The sequence below is a fragment of the Notothenia rossii genome, assembly GCF_949606895.1.
Source record: "Notothenia rossii genome assembly, chromosome: 10".
In the NCBI taxonomy this organism is placed as follows: domain Eukaryota; kingdom Metazoa; phylum Chordata; class Actinopteri; order Perciformes; family Nototheniidae; genus Notothenia; species Notothenia rossii.
Genome location: NC_136908.1, coordinates 49,445,949 through 49,462,848, shown reverse-complemented (window position 1 = coordinate 49,462,848; position 16,900 = coordinate 49,445,949). Strand labels below are relative to the sequence as shown.

The window sequence follows — 16,900 nt, the reverse complement described above, 5'->3', positions numbered from 1 at the left end:
CGCTCTCTGTTACCTCTGCGCAGCCCAGAGTGTGTGATAGCGGCTGACGTGTGTTATCATAGGACACATACACAAACAGCAGCAACAGGGTAAGGCTGCTCTATCTATCTAACACCTTTGTTTCCCTCAAGTGTCATGCTTTGACTCTCTCTGGTATGGGAGGCTTCTTTGGGCTATTGCTGAGAGACCCCCTTTAGACAAAAACACTGAACCAGGGATTTGTCAGCCCCTTGATCAACAGACAAAGGGATAACCCTCCGACATGAAATCTCAATTTTAAGATGGATCCTCTCAAACATTCACCCCCTTTCTTTGAAGTAGAACTAATCTTGCTAACCTTGACATTCCCACAGAGACAGTTCCCACTCTCACTCCACAGTCTGCTCTCATAATAGCCCCACAGTGCTCTTTTTTTCTCAATGAAACTCCATATCTCATTCAGCTCTTTGGTGGCAACTGTGAAAGGGGTCAAGTTTGTGAAGCTGTTCCAGTGAGAAGTGTTTCAGTTCAACTACTGAACTGACTGTAAATATGCCTACACATGATCGGAAGCAGCACATTTAGATGCCTGAAATTGAACTGCATGTTTGATGCCTTTTGATAAAGAATGTAGCACTTACAGCTGCATAGAGAAAACTCATGGAACGGAAATGGCCTTCATGGATCCACAATGATAGGAACATTACAACATCATGACATCCTCTTAGATTATTACGCTAGCTTTTTCCGATTAGATCCTGTCTTAGAAGAACAATAAAACATTTTGTAGACATCCTGAGCACTCTCTGTAGATTTGCATGTCCATCCTCATACTTTGCCAAAGGACTTCCTTATGGAAAACGTTTTCCTGGAAAGGGATCAACATACTGTCCACACCCTTCTCCATGAGGATGTAAGCAAAATCACACTGCGTTCCAAGGATCCCAGCTCATGTGGCAGGACTATGACCTGATTAAAAAGTACCAATGGTTTCAGAGAGACTGTGTACTGACGTTTTTGCAAAGGCTATCACATGTGATTAGATCAGGGGTGTCAAACGTACGGCCCGCGGGCCGGATCAGGCCCGTGAACAAGTTTAATCCGGCCCGCGAGATGATTTTGGAAAGTATAAAAAATAAAAAGAGCTGCAATTTTTCAATGAAAGAAACTGCTGTTCTAAATGTGTCCACTGGGTGTCGCAATAGCAATTATGTGAAGCGAGCAAACTATGTATAACGGGGCTGAGGAAGTAATCCTGTGTTTACAGTCTATCGTGCTTGGCTTCCTCACTCCCCAAAATGTCGCTATCAAAAAAGAGAAAAGTGGACACAGAGTGCAGAGTTTTCCAAGAAAAATGGTCATCCTCCTATTTATTCACGGAAGTGAATGGGAAACCCGTGTGTTTGGTTTGTTCGCAGCACGTTTCAGTGCTGAAAGAATATAACCTTCGTCGCCACTATGAGACTCAACATGCCGACAAATATGATAACTTGAAAGGAAAACAGAGAAGCGAAAAGGTGAAGGAATTGCTGGCGGGTCTGAAAAAACAGCAGTCTGTGTTTACTCATAGCCGAGAAATCGGCGATGCTGCAGTGAAAGCCAGCTACCTTATTGCTAATGAAATTGCAGTGGCTTCAAAACCATTTAGCGAGGGTGAATTTGTGAAGACATGCATGCTGACAGCTGCAGAGATTGTGTGCCCTGAAAAGCGTCAAGCTTTTGAAAATATCAGCCTGACAAGAAACACAGTTGCACACAGGATTTCTGATCTTTCGGAGGATTTGGACAGCCAATTGAAGCGCAAAGTTAAGTCGTTTATTGCGTTTTCAGTTGCAATTGATGAAAGCACGGACATTACAGATGTTGCGCAACTGGCCATATTCATCCGCGGAGTTGATGATACTTTGACCGTAACCGAGGAGTTTGTGGAGTTGGTGCTGATGACGGATACCACGACAGCGGCTGATATTTTCAACACACTCGAGGGTGCCCTGGACAGAGTCGGAGTGGACTGGTCACGCGCTGTCAGCGTGGCTACAGACGGTGCGCCTTCAATGATCGGGAAAAAAGCAGGTGTTGTGACGAAATTCAAGGAAAAAGTGCAGACTGCAAATGGAGGACGTGATTTTTGGACTTTTCACTGTATTTTGCACCAGGAGGCATTGTGTTGCAAGTCATTAAAGATGGATAACGTCATGAAGGTGGTCGTCCAAACTGTTAATTTCATCCGATCAAGAGGCTTGAATCACCGTCAGTTTGACAACCTTCTCAGAGATAAAGACCACAACTACGGCCTGCCTTACCACACCGAGGTAAGATGGTTAAGCCGAGGCATTGTGCTGAGGCGTTTCTTTGATTTACGAGAGGAAATTGAACAATTCATGAAACAAAAAGGCAGACCAGTGTTAGAATTTAAGTCCAAAGAATGGATGCAGGATCTTGCGTTCATGGTGGATGTTACAGAGCACTTGAATAACTTGAACACAATGCTGCAGGGGCGCAACAAAGTTGTAACGCAGTATTATGACAGCGTATGTGCGTTCAAGTTGAAGCTGTCATTGTGGGAGACGCAGCTCGCGGGAGGTGATGCAGCGCACTTTCCTTGTCTGAAAAATGTGTGCGATACCCAACATGTCGCAGACATGAAGCGGTTCAAAGATAAACTAATAGGACTATTGCGGGAGTTTGAGCAACGCTTTCAGATTTTTGGTGAACTGGAGAAAGACTTCAAAGTTTTCTGCTCGCCATTCACCGCGAATGCCTCTGATCTGCCCGTCAACATTCAACTTGAAATAATAGACTTGCAGTGTGACTCAGATTTGAAGGGGAAATTTGCTGCAGCTGGCTTAGACACATTTTATCAGTATCTTTTGCCAGGTTACCCCAACTTGACAGCCCTTGCTGCAAAAGTGTTGTGCATGTTTGGAACCACGTATATTTGTGAGCAAGTTTTCTCTGTAATGAGCATCAATAAAACAAAGCTGCGCTCAAGGCTCACGCACAAGCACTTAAATGACATCCTGAAATTGGCTGCCACTCAGGCTTTGACCCCTGATATTGATGCACTTGTGAAAGCTAAAAGATGCCAGGTTTCAGGAGCAAAAACAACAGTGGGTAACCCAACTTAAAATGCTGCATAAGACACTGCACCCTGATATAGTTATCTAAAAAATGATTGTCTTCTGTGCAGATTGAAAGAAAGTGAACAGTGTGTGATTTACTGTAATAATGACAGTAACTTCAGTTCATAAGTTAGGTTTGTTGAAATTGTTCATGCATTGCACAGCTTTTATTTATCAATAAGTAATGTAGCCTACAAGGCAGGAAGTAAGTAACTCAACCCTCTTGAAAAGTTTCTACCTCAATTTGTCTCAATCATTTGGTGAGTTAGTACAGGATTAATATGTTAAAATGACAAATTAGTTATTTGAGAAGAGTTTTTGTATTTTGTTCATTCCCAGTATATGACTTAATGTTGTTGTATGGCTTTTTGTTGATACGCCAAGTCTAAATGTGCTTGTACTGTTATTGCACTAAAGTTCACTAAACTTAAACAAAGAAAACAATCTGAAGTTGTCGTCATTTTTTTGTTATTATGCTATGATTTTACCGCTCCGGCCCACTTGGGAATAGATTTTCCTCCATGTGGCCCCTGAGCTAAAATGAGTTTGACACCCCTGGATTAGATAATGAACCTTTGCTAACAGTTATGCTATAATAAAGAAAGTCTAGTGTCTCTGTACATTGACACTATAGTTTAAGATACTGTATAAGCATGCACACATAACACAGTTGAGGCTCATAGGAATTCATTTAGCAAGTTAGCAAGCCTAAGTGAGTACATTTTGGACAAACTAAATTACAATCCAACCTGGTTATGGCGCTTTATAAACAATATGGAGCACAAAGGTGGTTTCAAATCATTGAACCATGAATACTTTTTGACAATGAATACCAAGAATACTTTTTGACAATTAATTCAGTAGCTATTGAGAAATGTAACCCAAACCAGCAAATGTGAAACTCAGTGACGGTGGAGTTTGAGAAAAGTCAGAGGATCATCAAAGTCACGACGATTCAGAGGAACCATGAATGTTTTTACTACATTTCATGCCAATCCAGGAAGTATTTGTCCAGATATTTCAGGCTGGATCAACGTGTCTTGTGCTTTAATTTTCCTACATAAAAAGAATGAATATATTTGTGCATCTGTATGGAAAGGGCTGCTTCCAGTCTTTTGAGCTAAATATTAGTTGGCGCAGAGATATGTTGATACTTTTTGAACTGAGAAGCAGATCATTTAATGCACATAGTAACCTGTAAGTTGGCAGCAGAGAGCAACATGATTGAGAACTATTTATGTACTAATGTCTGCATGGATGCTAGGAATCTTTTCTGTCATTCTAGATATACAGGCCTGATGGCAGACAGTGCAAAGTGCTGATTTGTACCATAAACTGCATATAATAATGTCAACATATGATTTGTACACTAGTGATGTGGCATTTTTTTCCATTTTTACAGCAGTATTCTTGTTGATATTCACTCTTGTGCTGCCTTCAAAAAGGATTTATGAAATATTTATTTTTACAATAACCTAAACATATTTGACCACATAGTGCAGGACATATACGTTGATTACACCCAAACCCACGTTATAAAAATGTACATATGCTGCCCTAAACATCTTAGCTATTCCTCCGGTTTTTATCATTATACTCATTCTGCACAAACTAGCAGTGTGCTTTGATTACAATAATAAGCAACTATGCTATCTTAAAATAAGCTCTCATATGTAATTAGTTTAGGTTCATTGTAGTTATTATCCAATATTTCATGCAGAGGCACCATACAAGTAGGTAGTAGTCATACCAGTTGAGAAACAGATGAGGCCCACGTCACAGTCGAGGTCTGCCTCTTTCAAAGTATTGTTAGGAAAGTAGAGCGAGACCGGAAGCTCAGCAAACAGTCCATAGAACACCACCAAGAGAACGGGACGGGTAGTCCCACAGTAGCTTTTATTTTGAAAGCTGTAGCCGGATGTTGTATTCTTCGTTATGTCCGGTTTGACTCGGAGCAGGATCAGGTGGCGCACACCGAGCGCAGAAGAAGAAGCAACAGTGAGGCAGGAGGACGGACTGGAGCCAACCCCAGCAGCAGTCTCAGCCTCATGCTTCATCCTGGGCACTTCTCCTCCTCCTCCTGTCGACAATATTGTGACAATATTTATTTTTGTATCTGTCTTATCTAGTCACAAAAAAAAAAAAACACAAAAAGAAAGTGGAAGGGGGAAGAAGGGGCCCGAGTCATGGAGCTTTATTGCATGGAGTCGGACATAGCCGTGAGAGCCCAGCCTGACCCAAACATCCTCTATGATGACAGAGTGTTGCAAAGTTTATTAACTATTGAGGAAAGGTTTTTACCTCAATGCACGTATTTCCAGCGGGTCCAGAAGGATATTCAGCCTTATATGAGACGAATGGTTGCAGTTTGGATGCACGAGGTTTGTTGGCATTTTCTGCATTCATGAGCTAACTGCTTTAGCTAATTTCTTCTTATTGCATGCTGACGTACATCTTTTTAAGTTACTGTATGTGTAGAACACACGTTTTTGTTTAGTTCAAGGGGAGTAAGCAAGGATGTTATTTGACAATTGAATGAGAATGACTCACCAAAGGCGTGGGAGAACGGAAATTCCACCACGAAGAAAATTCAGCTTCAAAGAAATAGCCTAGCTAGATATGTACATTGGTTAACATCTGCAAAGTTGATGCTTTTTGCTAACTAGCTAGCTCAGGCGACAGAGGGGAAGTTAATCTTAATTTACATGATCGAAAAAGTGACTGTTCCTCTTTTAATTAATTATTATTAATTATTTTAAACTGCTCAAGCTCGTTGGCTCTGCTATAGCACCGTGCATGCAACACTACTTTCATTTTTCAAGATGAAATCACGTCATGTTTGCAAAGTGTTCTGGTTTTTAACTGTCGGGAAGTATTTGAACACAACTTCTGAAGATTGTGCACACGCTTTAAAGCTCCTACATGATTTATTTTCATTTTAAACATTTTTTTAAAGACGGCAAGCCCTAACAAGGAAGAAGAGTTGAATGGCGACGTTTTGCTGAACGACTTCCTATGAACTAATTTGTAACTGCTTTTCACTGACTTTGCTAAGTGTTTAAATTACTTTTTTAACCTTTAACCTACAGACAACATTAGCATGGGAAAATCACATTCTTCAAGTAACCACCCCCATCTTCCATTGCTGATTTGCTTTGAAGCCTACAAAAGTGTAGCCTACTTTTTCTTTTTATATGTGTTTTAATATTGCATCAAATTAAAATGTTCTGTTCCATTTTTCTGTCTCATTTTAGGTGTGCGAGGAGGAGAAGAGCAATGAGGACGTCTTTCCTTTAGCTATTAATTATTTGGACAGATTTTTAGCAGTGGTGCCCACAAGAAAGACTTATTTGCAGCTTCTGGGAGCTGTGTGCATATTCCTGGCCTCCAAGCTAAAGGACTGCAGGCCGCTATCAGCAGAAAAGCTTTGCGTGTACACAGAAGACTCCATCTCACCACGAGAACTGCTGGTAAGTATAGTAGGATATCCCACCCCAACCCCATTCATGTTCACAAGAACATCAAAATGCAGAGTCATATTTTGGGAGATTTTGATATGCTAATAGCTGTATTGGTTTCGAAGGAAGTATCCCATGTTCCTTTATAAGTGGAGCTGTGCACAATATAGCCACATCCTTTTTTGGGATCCATGAGGACTGGAGAGGCTTGTGTTGCCATCTAGTGCCAGTTATGCAGTACAGGCCTGGGATAGGCCTCTCTACTTCAGTTATGAATTCTCCCCTCCCCTGGAAAAGCATCAACAATGCTATTTGTTTCTAACCTTAACACATTCATTTGAGTAATAATTAAGAGAAGCTTATCTCTAAATAAATGTACAGTTGCTCCCTAATTAGCATCTTATTAAATGTGAAGCTGTTGTTTTTGAGAGCTAAAATGTAATAGTTTTTATTGTTATATTATATTTTCCTTTTTCCAAAGACAGACATATTAGGTTCACTAAACAATCAACAAGGTCTTCTTACAAACTTGTCCTGAAGCTTTCCACTGAATCACACACTCATCATCAGCAGATTCATTATGCTCATTGGCAATGGACCTGCATATTAGATGTTAAGACTTTCCATGATTCAGAGATATCTAATAGCATGTCAGGGAAGAGATGAAGAAAAGCAGAACAGACTATGGTTATCCATTGACTGGAATTTAGTTCCAAGTACATTTTCAAGCAAGAACGACAAAATATATGTATAACCTTTGGAGGTTTTGGTGCTTGAGAAAAACAAATAATTTAAGGCAAAGCATACAATTGTGATAAATAAAGACAACAATTCAGGACTTACAGTATAATAAACAAAATATGGTAAATTTAAGAAAGTAATCATTAGTTAAGAAAAACCAGCAAACCCCCCCCTCCCCCGGCCCATTTGAGAACCTGTGACCTGGTGATGTTTGGTATTTACAATCTGTTTCTTATTTTAGCCAAACAGCTCCACATGCTCTATACACCCTCATGTGTCGCCTGCAGCCGTTGAGGGAAATGACATTCATCCCATTTGATCCTCCATATTGTCCTAAGACTCCAGATTCCTGGATATCCTGTCAGGATGCACAGAGAAGGGCGTAAGAGCCGCTCAAAGATGTTGCAGCTCTTTGTAATGAATACTGAGGCTTCAGCTGCAACAGAGGAGTTAAAGGGGTTGAATGTGTTGTGGGGGGGGGGGGGGGGGGGGCAGCTGTGCAGGAAGTGAGCGCAGCGACAGCAAACCTCCGCCCCGCTCATCTCAATCTACCCAAGTGCTAAAATAGGTTAAATGCAGGCATGTGTTCTGTAGGTTATGTACAGGAAACCCACGTAAATGATGTTTCAGATGACGGATAAGCGTTGAGTGAAGGGGGGGTGGGACTGTCCCTGTAGGCATTGGGTTTGCTTGAATTGCTACATTAGGATACCTAAACTACACTATAATTGGTCTTTATTTAACTTGATCTTTCTTGAATTAGCTGCCACAGTTGTGTGTAGCAGTGTTGAAGACTTGGGAGACCAAGAGGAAATATGTCTGGAATGATTCAGTCTGATGAGAGATGTCTAAATGAAATCAACTTTTAAAGATGTAAAAGAATGTGTCAAAATGTGTACAGCAGAAGTTTACAATGTAAGATTTGTGGATGTGTCTCCAAATCTTGCGTCTTTACTTGTGGGGATCTGAAGAAAATCTCATCTGTAAATTAGCACAGCTAGACAATGGAAACCTCGAGGGAAGCCATTTTCTTGGATGGTTATTTTGCTAAAAATAATGGAGTATTATTAATAATAATACATGGGATTTTTATAGCGCTTTTCCTAATGCTCAAAGACCCTGCACATAAAATCCGAACAGAAACGATACAGAGAAAACAAAAAACATAAACAGTAGTCCTAATCCACTGTTTCAGATAATAACATTAATGGCTCATTATGTGTCTGAGATTATCTAATCAATTTATCTCAGTTTCAATTTCTGTATGTCTGTACACATTTGCAAATGTTATAGCATATTTTAAATCTTAAAACGTAACATGCTTTCGTGCAATTACACCTTTTTAAACATGTGTTTTCTATAGATTGCCTCATCACACAGGAAATTAAATCATGAACCCTGTACACCTCTCTTGCCGCTGCTGTATGAATAGTCGGCTTTTTGCTGCTGCCTGTGCAAACTCACTGTGGCTGTTTGAGGCTTGTGACAGGAAGGAAGGGGCTAGCTGTCTCATTGGCAGGGCAAAGCTTGTCACATGCCGGCGTTATGAACACAAAGGATGTGAGGAATGAGAAAGGCATGCAGATAATAAGATACAGCGAGGAGAGATAAAGTGAAAAAATGTTACTCTTCTTACAGACCCATTTCCTCTGGGAATAGGGACTGACTGTGATCTTCTTCACGGTCAATGGAGGCATGGCAGCACGCCATTTTAAACCTCTGACTGAGGAGATTCTGACCCTACTTACTCCTCCTCTCATCATCTCCCCTCTCTTCTAGGACTGGGAGCTGGTCGTGCTGGGCAAGTTGAAGTGGAACATGGCCTCTGTCATCCCCAATGATTTTATAGAGCATATCGTACGCAGGCTGCCCCTTCCCAAAGAAAAGCTGGCGATAGTCCGCAAACACTCAGAGACATTCATTGCCCTCTGCGCCACAGGTAAAGTGACCTTTTTTCACATGAATTCATATAACTGACGCTTTTATCTAAAGCAACTTACAATAAGTGTCACCGCTGCAAATCATCTCATGAACTTTTTCTGATTTGTTCGCTCCCACGTTGACTTTTCTGCTTTGCGATTCCCATATCCACCAGGATATTCTCACACACTCAAACATTCTCCCATCGTGAGTCATCTGTGACCTCTTTCTTCTTTCCGCATACTCTGCCGGCTGCTTTATCCACTTTCTAGTCCCAGCCTGTAGTAGGGCTTTTTCTTCACATCTGCTAAAAGCTGCCTAAAGTGGTTATTAAAACATTTATCTTTTAAGTGTCTGGGAAAAATCCTATCGGTGCTCTGTTTAGATAAACCACTGTTAATGACAGCGATTTTATCGTCCTGTATACTCTCCTGTAAGCTCCAGGTGCTGCCTGTATTGTTTGTTGACGGGGAAGCTTCCAGGTTTAAAAAGTCAGGGCAGTGATCCTCCTCCTTCCTCCTCCCATTCCGGCCTTATGTCCAAAATAAACTCTGGAGCAACACAAACTCAGATGTTCCCTTAGGCCTCTCTCTAGGTGAATTTTCCTAGCATGCCTTTGCCTATACTAGGAATCCCTCTAATATTTTCATATCCTGGACAAATACTACAGCAGGATCCCCTAATACACATAATACACATAATGAGCTCGGTCACAAGGATACCTTTCATCTGCTACCTTTCAGCTAATTCAATGAAGGAAACAAAACAAAGGAGGTCACTTCCTCACATGTCAGTGTGGTCAGATTTGACCAATAAGCTGTTTTGGTTAGAATTTGCTTATTGGAACCATAAGCTCATTCAATTTCATGCCCTGTTTAGCAGTTTTGGTGTCACACCTTTTTTGTATAAATATATTTGGGTGTGTTTCAGTGGTGGCTTCTGCTTTTCATAAGCAGCTGGTTATATCAAAGCACAAAGCAGCCGCAGTGGTGGAAAAAAAGAGGCCTCCTGTGGTTGTGCAGTAATGTAAATGTTTGGAGTTTTATATGGAATTGAGATGTTATTCTTATGATGGAGGAGCTCCTCCTATGGACAGCTGGCCCCTGGAGGAGGAGATGGGCGTAGCGAAGCAGGCTGCTCTCCGGGGTTTAATCCAAGCTATCAGGAAACCACCATGGGTTAGGACTGGGCTACGACTATGTGCTGGATTGGACATGTACAGCACTTAACAATTGTGTGTGCCAAGTCGCAGCCTTCTTTAACTTTGGTCATCTCTACGCGATGAGACCGGAAGAAGCTTGTGTATTGTAATGGTGGAAAAACCCCTCCAGGGGCAAAAACATCCTGAACTCCACAAGTTGTGAGAAACTCCTCAATATAAGGGCTGTGTTATTTCTGAAGAAACATACTAGAAGAGGAACACTGGGTTTCATTCAAAGCAGTTTGTAACACTTACTGTTTGAACTTGTCATTTCTCAGTTGACTTATCTATCAAACAACAACTGTGCTCCTCAGACTTCACTTTGTTTGCCAGCTCATAACATTTACCCTATTTAGCAACCAGAGGGTATTTAGTAACCATCTTTGTTCCATAGATTCCTATTGGACCTGACAAACATTCACTGTACACATAGTAAATATGTTCATGCATGAAACATGACTTTGACTACCCCTTCTTTGAGATCAGATGTTCTCAGTTCCTCTGAAAAGGTTTTCCTTTGCAGCTTTGTAAAAACATATAACGAATAAACTCTTAGCTAGCAACTTTTAGACTCCTAGTGGTCTGATAAGATGCTTTCAAGTGTCCCGATTTAAATGAAATCAACAGTTGAGGCGAGATAGAAAACCTTGGAAAGCAGCTTAGCGCAGTTTTGGCAGAGTTGTACTCTCCCTGGCTGCCTCGTCTTACTCCTCCTCGATCCAGGCCTGTTGTCGTTTAAGCCTTTAGACTCGAATACGTACCAGAGGGAGTCGTTCCAGGAACTCATTGCGCTTTGAGTAGGAGGATTCCTACTCTGCTTTTCCAATCAGTTCAATTCTTAAGAAGGAAACCACACAGGCTGCATTGTGCAACTACGTCTGAGGAAATTCACACTGTGGGAAAGTCAGCTTCAGCTGTGCAGCATGCGTTTTGAGGATGATTCAGATGTTTGCACCTCTTTTAGATCTGTCATACTTCCTCTGGGCTAATTAAGTGTTCTCGTCATAGCAACAAACGTGATATTCGTACGTCATTGTGGCCTGAAGCTTATGCCTGACTAATTAAATGAATACTCCTTCATCTCCAGATGACCGCCTTGCCATGAACCCTCCTTCCATGATCGCCACTGGCAGCATGGGAGCTGCTGTCTGCGGCCTGCAGCTGGACCAAAGCGACCCGAGGCTGAGTCGAGACAACCTGACAGACCTGCTGGCCAAGATCACCAACACAGAGGTGGTGAGTACACCAGAGGACGAAATGTATACTTTCCAGAAGTAATCACTGAAGAGTTTTAGTGCTCCACAACAATGCATTGTTAATAATAATCATTGCACTATCTCACGACAGTAGGTATAAAAGGCCCTTCGGTAAACTACAGTGATGCCTTTAGTAGTGGCACATTGAAGCTATTTACTTTTCATGGAGAGAGAGTGTTTGGCTCTTGGCTGTGGAGCCAGACTGCTGCTATAAAGAGCAGCGGCAGTGGGAATGTCTTCTTAAAACTCAGAGCCCACATTCTTGTGGTAGGACACATGCAATTTCTCTGCAAGGCTCCCACTTCAGCTGCGTGCTTGCCCCTCCTGGTGGAAGAATATGTTCATAATGAACTCAAGAGCGTCTTCCTGAGCAAAGGCCTGATGAAGCTATCGGCGTACATACACAACAACGCTTATAAATGTTTGCATCGACTTGAATCAATGAATCAATTATGTATTCAGGTGGGATTAAATGGAGTTTTAAAACTAATAGTCAATGTGCAATACTGAGCATTATAGAAACTTAATGGAGTTTCTGCTGAATGCAGGTGCTGTGTTACACATTCAATAGGAGTTAAACAGCCTCCAAATATGTTTTTAATGTCATATATAAGTCAGTGTAAGTTATAGACTGTGCTTGCCTTTTTATAATGAGCTTGTACAGCTGATCAGTGTAAAACAATAATAATAAGGATATGCAGACTGTGCTGTTTGAATTCAACTCTGGGAGAAAATGGGCCTTGAATGGATTATATTACTACATAACAATTCGTTTTTGAGCTTGGATGAAGATGTATGATGACCATGTCCATTTGTTTGTGATGCCGTCACTATGTTATATATAAAAGTCATAAAAACGACTTTAAATGTCACCCTAATGAATTTTGGTACTGGTCATCGATATCCAATAATAACTATTCGGAGATTTTATTGGAGTTTGTACAGTATACTGTAATATCCATAGCAACCGATTTTTAAATAATACATTATAATTGCTAAGAAAAGAAACTGCATACAAAGTAATTCGACACATCAAACCATTTTAAACTATACCAACATCCAAGTGTGTGCTTTCATTGCCAAAGTGAGTCCTTGTTACACCAGCAAACCAGTTCAGAAGCGTAGAAATCCAAACAGACCGCAGCCAATGGGCCACAGGAACAACACGGTGCACCTCTTAGCTGGTGGTTACGTTGCCACGGTGACGAGCACCCCGCAAACCCGGCCGTCACAACAGGCGCTCCGACTGCAGCCCATGGGGTTCCAATTATTCCTACATTTCAAAGGAATGCGGGCCTCTTTGCGAGCCTCGGTTCAGTCTTTAAAGAGTCCTGCAGCCGGCTCAGTAAGCAGACCTCCCACATGTTCCTCCAGAGGGGCACAGACACAGAGGATCCCCTTTCACTGGAGAAGTTGTCCAAAAACATCCGGCCCGACTGTCCTATATTCTGTTTTACACCAAATCTCAGAGGTTCAGGGTGCAGAAGGTCAAAGCCATTTCCTCTAGACCTCCACATGGGGCTGACCGTGCTTTAAACCCAAAGGGGGGTGAGGAGGGGGCTACCAGATCTGCTTATCTGTTCCCGGACAGACCACAGAGGTAGTGCCCCCTTCACATTCCCTCTGTATTGGTGCCTCAGACATGCACAGGTCCCGTGTCAGAGAGGACTTGCTGCAGTGTGTTGGTATTGCAGGGTGCTGGTACCATTGTCCGGGTGCAGACAGGACCACCTACCTCAACTCACATAATTCCCTGCTGGTATGCCATGCATGTGACCAAAGCTGTTGAACAATTCGCACATCAAAAACCAGGTTTTTGAACACCAGGGTCTGCAGACGGGTGTACAGATTAAACACCCTTTTAATGGGTGAATACAGGGGGCATGTTTTATTTAAAGTTACATAACTTTATTAATCTTTCATGTAGACAGAAACTTGGAGTTGAAAGCGATGATTTGGGCTTTGACACAATCTAACTTTTTTCTGTAGACCATAACCTTTTTTTTTTCTTTGAAAGGCATTTTTAAAACTTAAGCTTATTATAAAGGCATACGTAGACTAGACAGTAGACACTCAACATTTATTTTTCAATGACAACTTTACTTTTAAAGCCTAAACTCTTCGTTTTGCAATCCAGTCTGAATTCAATTCACAAGGTTACATGAGTTATAAGAGATAGTTCAAATTAAAAAGGAATTATAATAAGGTTACAAGCTTAATCGCTTATTTTTAGTGAGGTAGTAAAGATAAAACAATTCTTATAGGCACCTGCGTGTTTTTTTTAATTTTTGTTCTGGGCAGCTTTATACTCTTGTAGCTCAGCTAGTTTAAGAACAGGAATATCATGCAGTGGGGTAAGACAAGAAAAATGAATGCACAAAGTCAACCAAAAGGTGCCTGGACCCTGAACAGTAGCAATGGTGTAATTTTAAAGTGTGTGTAACAACGTCCTACCGTTTTTGCTCCAGGACTGTCTGAGGGCGTGCCAGGAGCAGATAGAGCGCGTGCTGACCACCAGCCTGCAGCAGGAGAGCAGCATCCGAGCAGGCAGCAAGGCCAGGGAGCAGCAGGACCAGTCCAGCACCCCCACAGATGTGCGCGACGTCAACTTATGAACTCCACCCGACTCTCACGCACCGCTCATGTTAGTTCATCGGCAAACAGGAGCGCATGAGCTGCCAGTATCTACATCAAGGCGCCACATGAGCGATGGTGTGACGATCGATGAACTTTTAGAAAATAAGAAATTCCTAGTTTTTCTCCTTTTTTTGCCCCATTGTACCCGGTGTGCTTTTCACCTTTTGTACGGGCGATATGTAACCAAACAAGCTATGTAAGAAAAAAAAAATGGAAAACTTGATAGTGCCTTAGGTTTCCCTGAATGGAAACCTGAATATATTTTCATACTTGAAAAAAAAAAACAGCATAATTATATGAGATATACTTATTTTTTTGATACAACCTAGTAAAAATAAATGATAAATATTGCTTATCTAGCTAGCATTTAGTTATGATACTCTTTTATCATCTTATAGTGAGAAGTTATCAATTCAGTTTGTATGGGTTTTCTTCCCCTGTACAGGGAAACGCCCATAGTAACGTTTTAAATGCTGATAATACAGTACATGGCATTTAAACTAAGCCGAGATCCAATCAGAGGAGCTCTATCTATCATACTGTGCACCTGTAGCACTGCTTTCTATTTATGCTGAATAGCTAGCCAGGAGTGGGCTGGGCCTGCTCACAGAGGAAGGACACGAGGGGCTTTGAGTCTGGAGCAGGGGCTACTGTTAAAGGTTAACACAGAGGTCAGCTATTAAGGTCTTGATTTAACTGGCTTATCCACAGACCAGTACAGTAGGTTAATATAATTCAGCGAGGCTACATTGTTATTGTTCATAGTCTAGCTCCTACACGTTAGAGTTAAGTAGATGGTTTGAGGGGGATTTTAACCTCTGCTAGGTCGTACTGATGTTACTAAAGGAAAATAAGATTTAGCAAGTTTTATGGAGAAGGAAATGGATGCAGGTTGAAGGAAGTTTTTCAAGAAAAGTAACGCATGTGGAATGGAAAGAGGATGCTACAGAGGTCTAGATTGATGAATGATGGCGACTTGGCGAGAAGAACTTAAGCTATGTCATGTTTGCAGATGCATGAGTGAGGTTCAGATGAGTCTTGCTGCAGATTCTCCTTTTACCAATTTCTCCATTAACTTTTTTTGAGAGTGGGCGACTTGGAAAAATATTCATGCACTTTTAAAGACACACTCCTTAGGTATGGTAGGGGGATGGTGGTTGAGGAGAGTTCAGTGGGTTTGTTTTTTTCTTTAAGTTATTTTAATTTTTTTTCTGGGCTGGATTCCCATGGGGTAACGCACATTGTCTTGAAAGCTACGCCCCGACGGGTGAGTAGACGTTGGATAATCTGTGTAATAGTTTAATAGAATATCAACTAAAGAAAGCCAAGTCACTTGTAGACTTCTTTTTTGTTGTTGATTATTTGCATTTATTTAACCTTACTTGAATTTATGTTAATTCATAGCCAAACCTTCCAATAGTTATTGCAAAGAGTCACACGCATATTGTGTCCAAAATATTCTCTCTTTTTCCTGTTTTTCACTCTTTGTATGTAAGCCTCTCTCTGAACTGAAGTGTTAGTGACATAGGAGGAAGGGGTTTCAATGGTATGAACTGTTTATCTTTATATAACCAATTTCCCCTTGAGCACAAATGCTAAAAAGTCCTCTTTACATTTTACAAAAGATATGTAGTTTCTAAATTCTATTCATGTTCTGTTGTGCAACAAGCCAAATGTTTGTTTTCTCAAAGTGCTTTAAACAGAAAACATGTTTATGCTTCTAAAGGTTTTGTGTATAATTTGAAAGAGATAATTCCAAAGTGAGAACAAACTATATTATACACATCATTCTCTTGCTGCTATGAAGCTTTTCTTTTCTAGTCTTACACAAAGATGCCTTATTGTGATTCACTTGTGTGCTGCTATATTATGAAATGTTGTATGTAACAAGTCTTCTTTGCTTTTCCGTTGTATGTGTACTGGAGGAAACGTAACACAGTTTGGTGCGGGACTGGAAGTACTTGGTTTTGCCGATCTTTTTTGATTAGCATGTTTTCATTTGTATCTTTATACTCTACCATATTCTTGCTGCTTCTTTGTTATGTTTGTGTACCTCAGGTTAATTTGGACGGATAGGGCGAGAGTCCATCTCGCATTACCTCATCAAACTTTACAACACAAACGTTGTTTTCACTCTGAACTTGTTGACGGATTTCACTTTTTTTCAGCCTTGATGAGAAGGACAGTTCATCCTCTCTTTGATAAAAAAAAAAAAAGTCTGACCCCAGATTCCACTGAACCGTTATAAGGGCCTGTACTTTAAAATAGGTTGTTTCATGCAAGTCAAACATATATATACTGTAATGTATACATGTATTTGAAAGAAAACACAATATTGGCATGTTCAGATCAGTTCATTGGAACAAAATGCAATATTGTTTATTTTTGAGGTACCCATTCAGTATGTTAAAACCACAAGAATGTTTTATCATTGTTCGGTGTGGTTGTTTTCCAAACTCCTCTCCCACTATCCCCATGTGCAACCACACAGTGTACCTCAACAATTTCTCATCAATAAATTGGCTAAAATCATGTGACTGGCTAATTTATTTTCCTCTGCACAGACTGAGATCAGCCCATCTGCAA

General features: G+C 41.0%; 1 protein-coding gene across 1 annotated transcript; it reads left to right on the top strand.

Moving 5' to 3' along the window:
- Positions 1–5,044: 5,044 nt before the first annotated feature.
- Positions 5,045–16,846, top strand: ccnd2b (cyclin D2, b). Its single transcript, XM_079655616.1, has 5 exons — positions 5,045–5,482; positions 6,356–6,571; positions 9,080–9,239; positions 11,509–11,657; positions 14,146–16,846. The coding sequence occupies exons 1-5, from the start codon at positions 5,288–5,290 to the stop codon at positions 14,290–14,292; spliced, it is 867 nt and encodes a 288-aa protein (XP_079511742.1). The 5' UTR covers positions 5,045–5,287; the 3' UTR covers positions 14,293–16,846.
- The last annotated feature ends 54 nt before the right edge of the window (positions 16,847–16,900 follow it).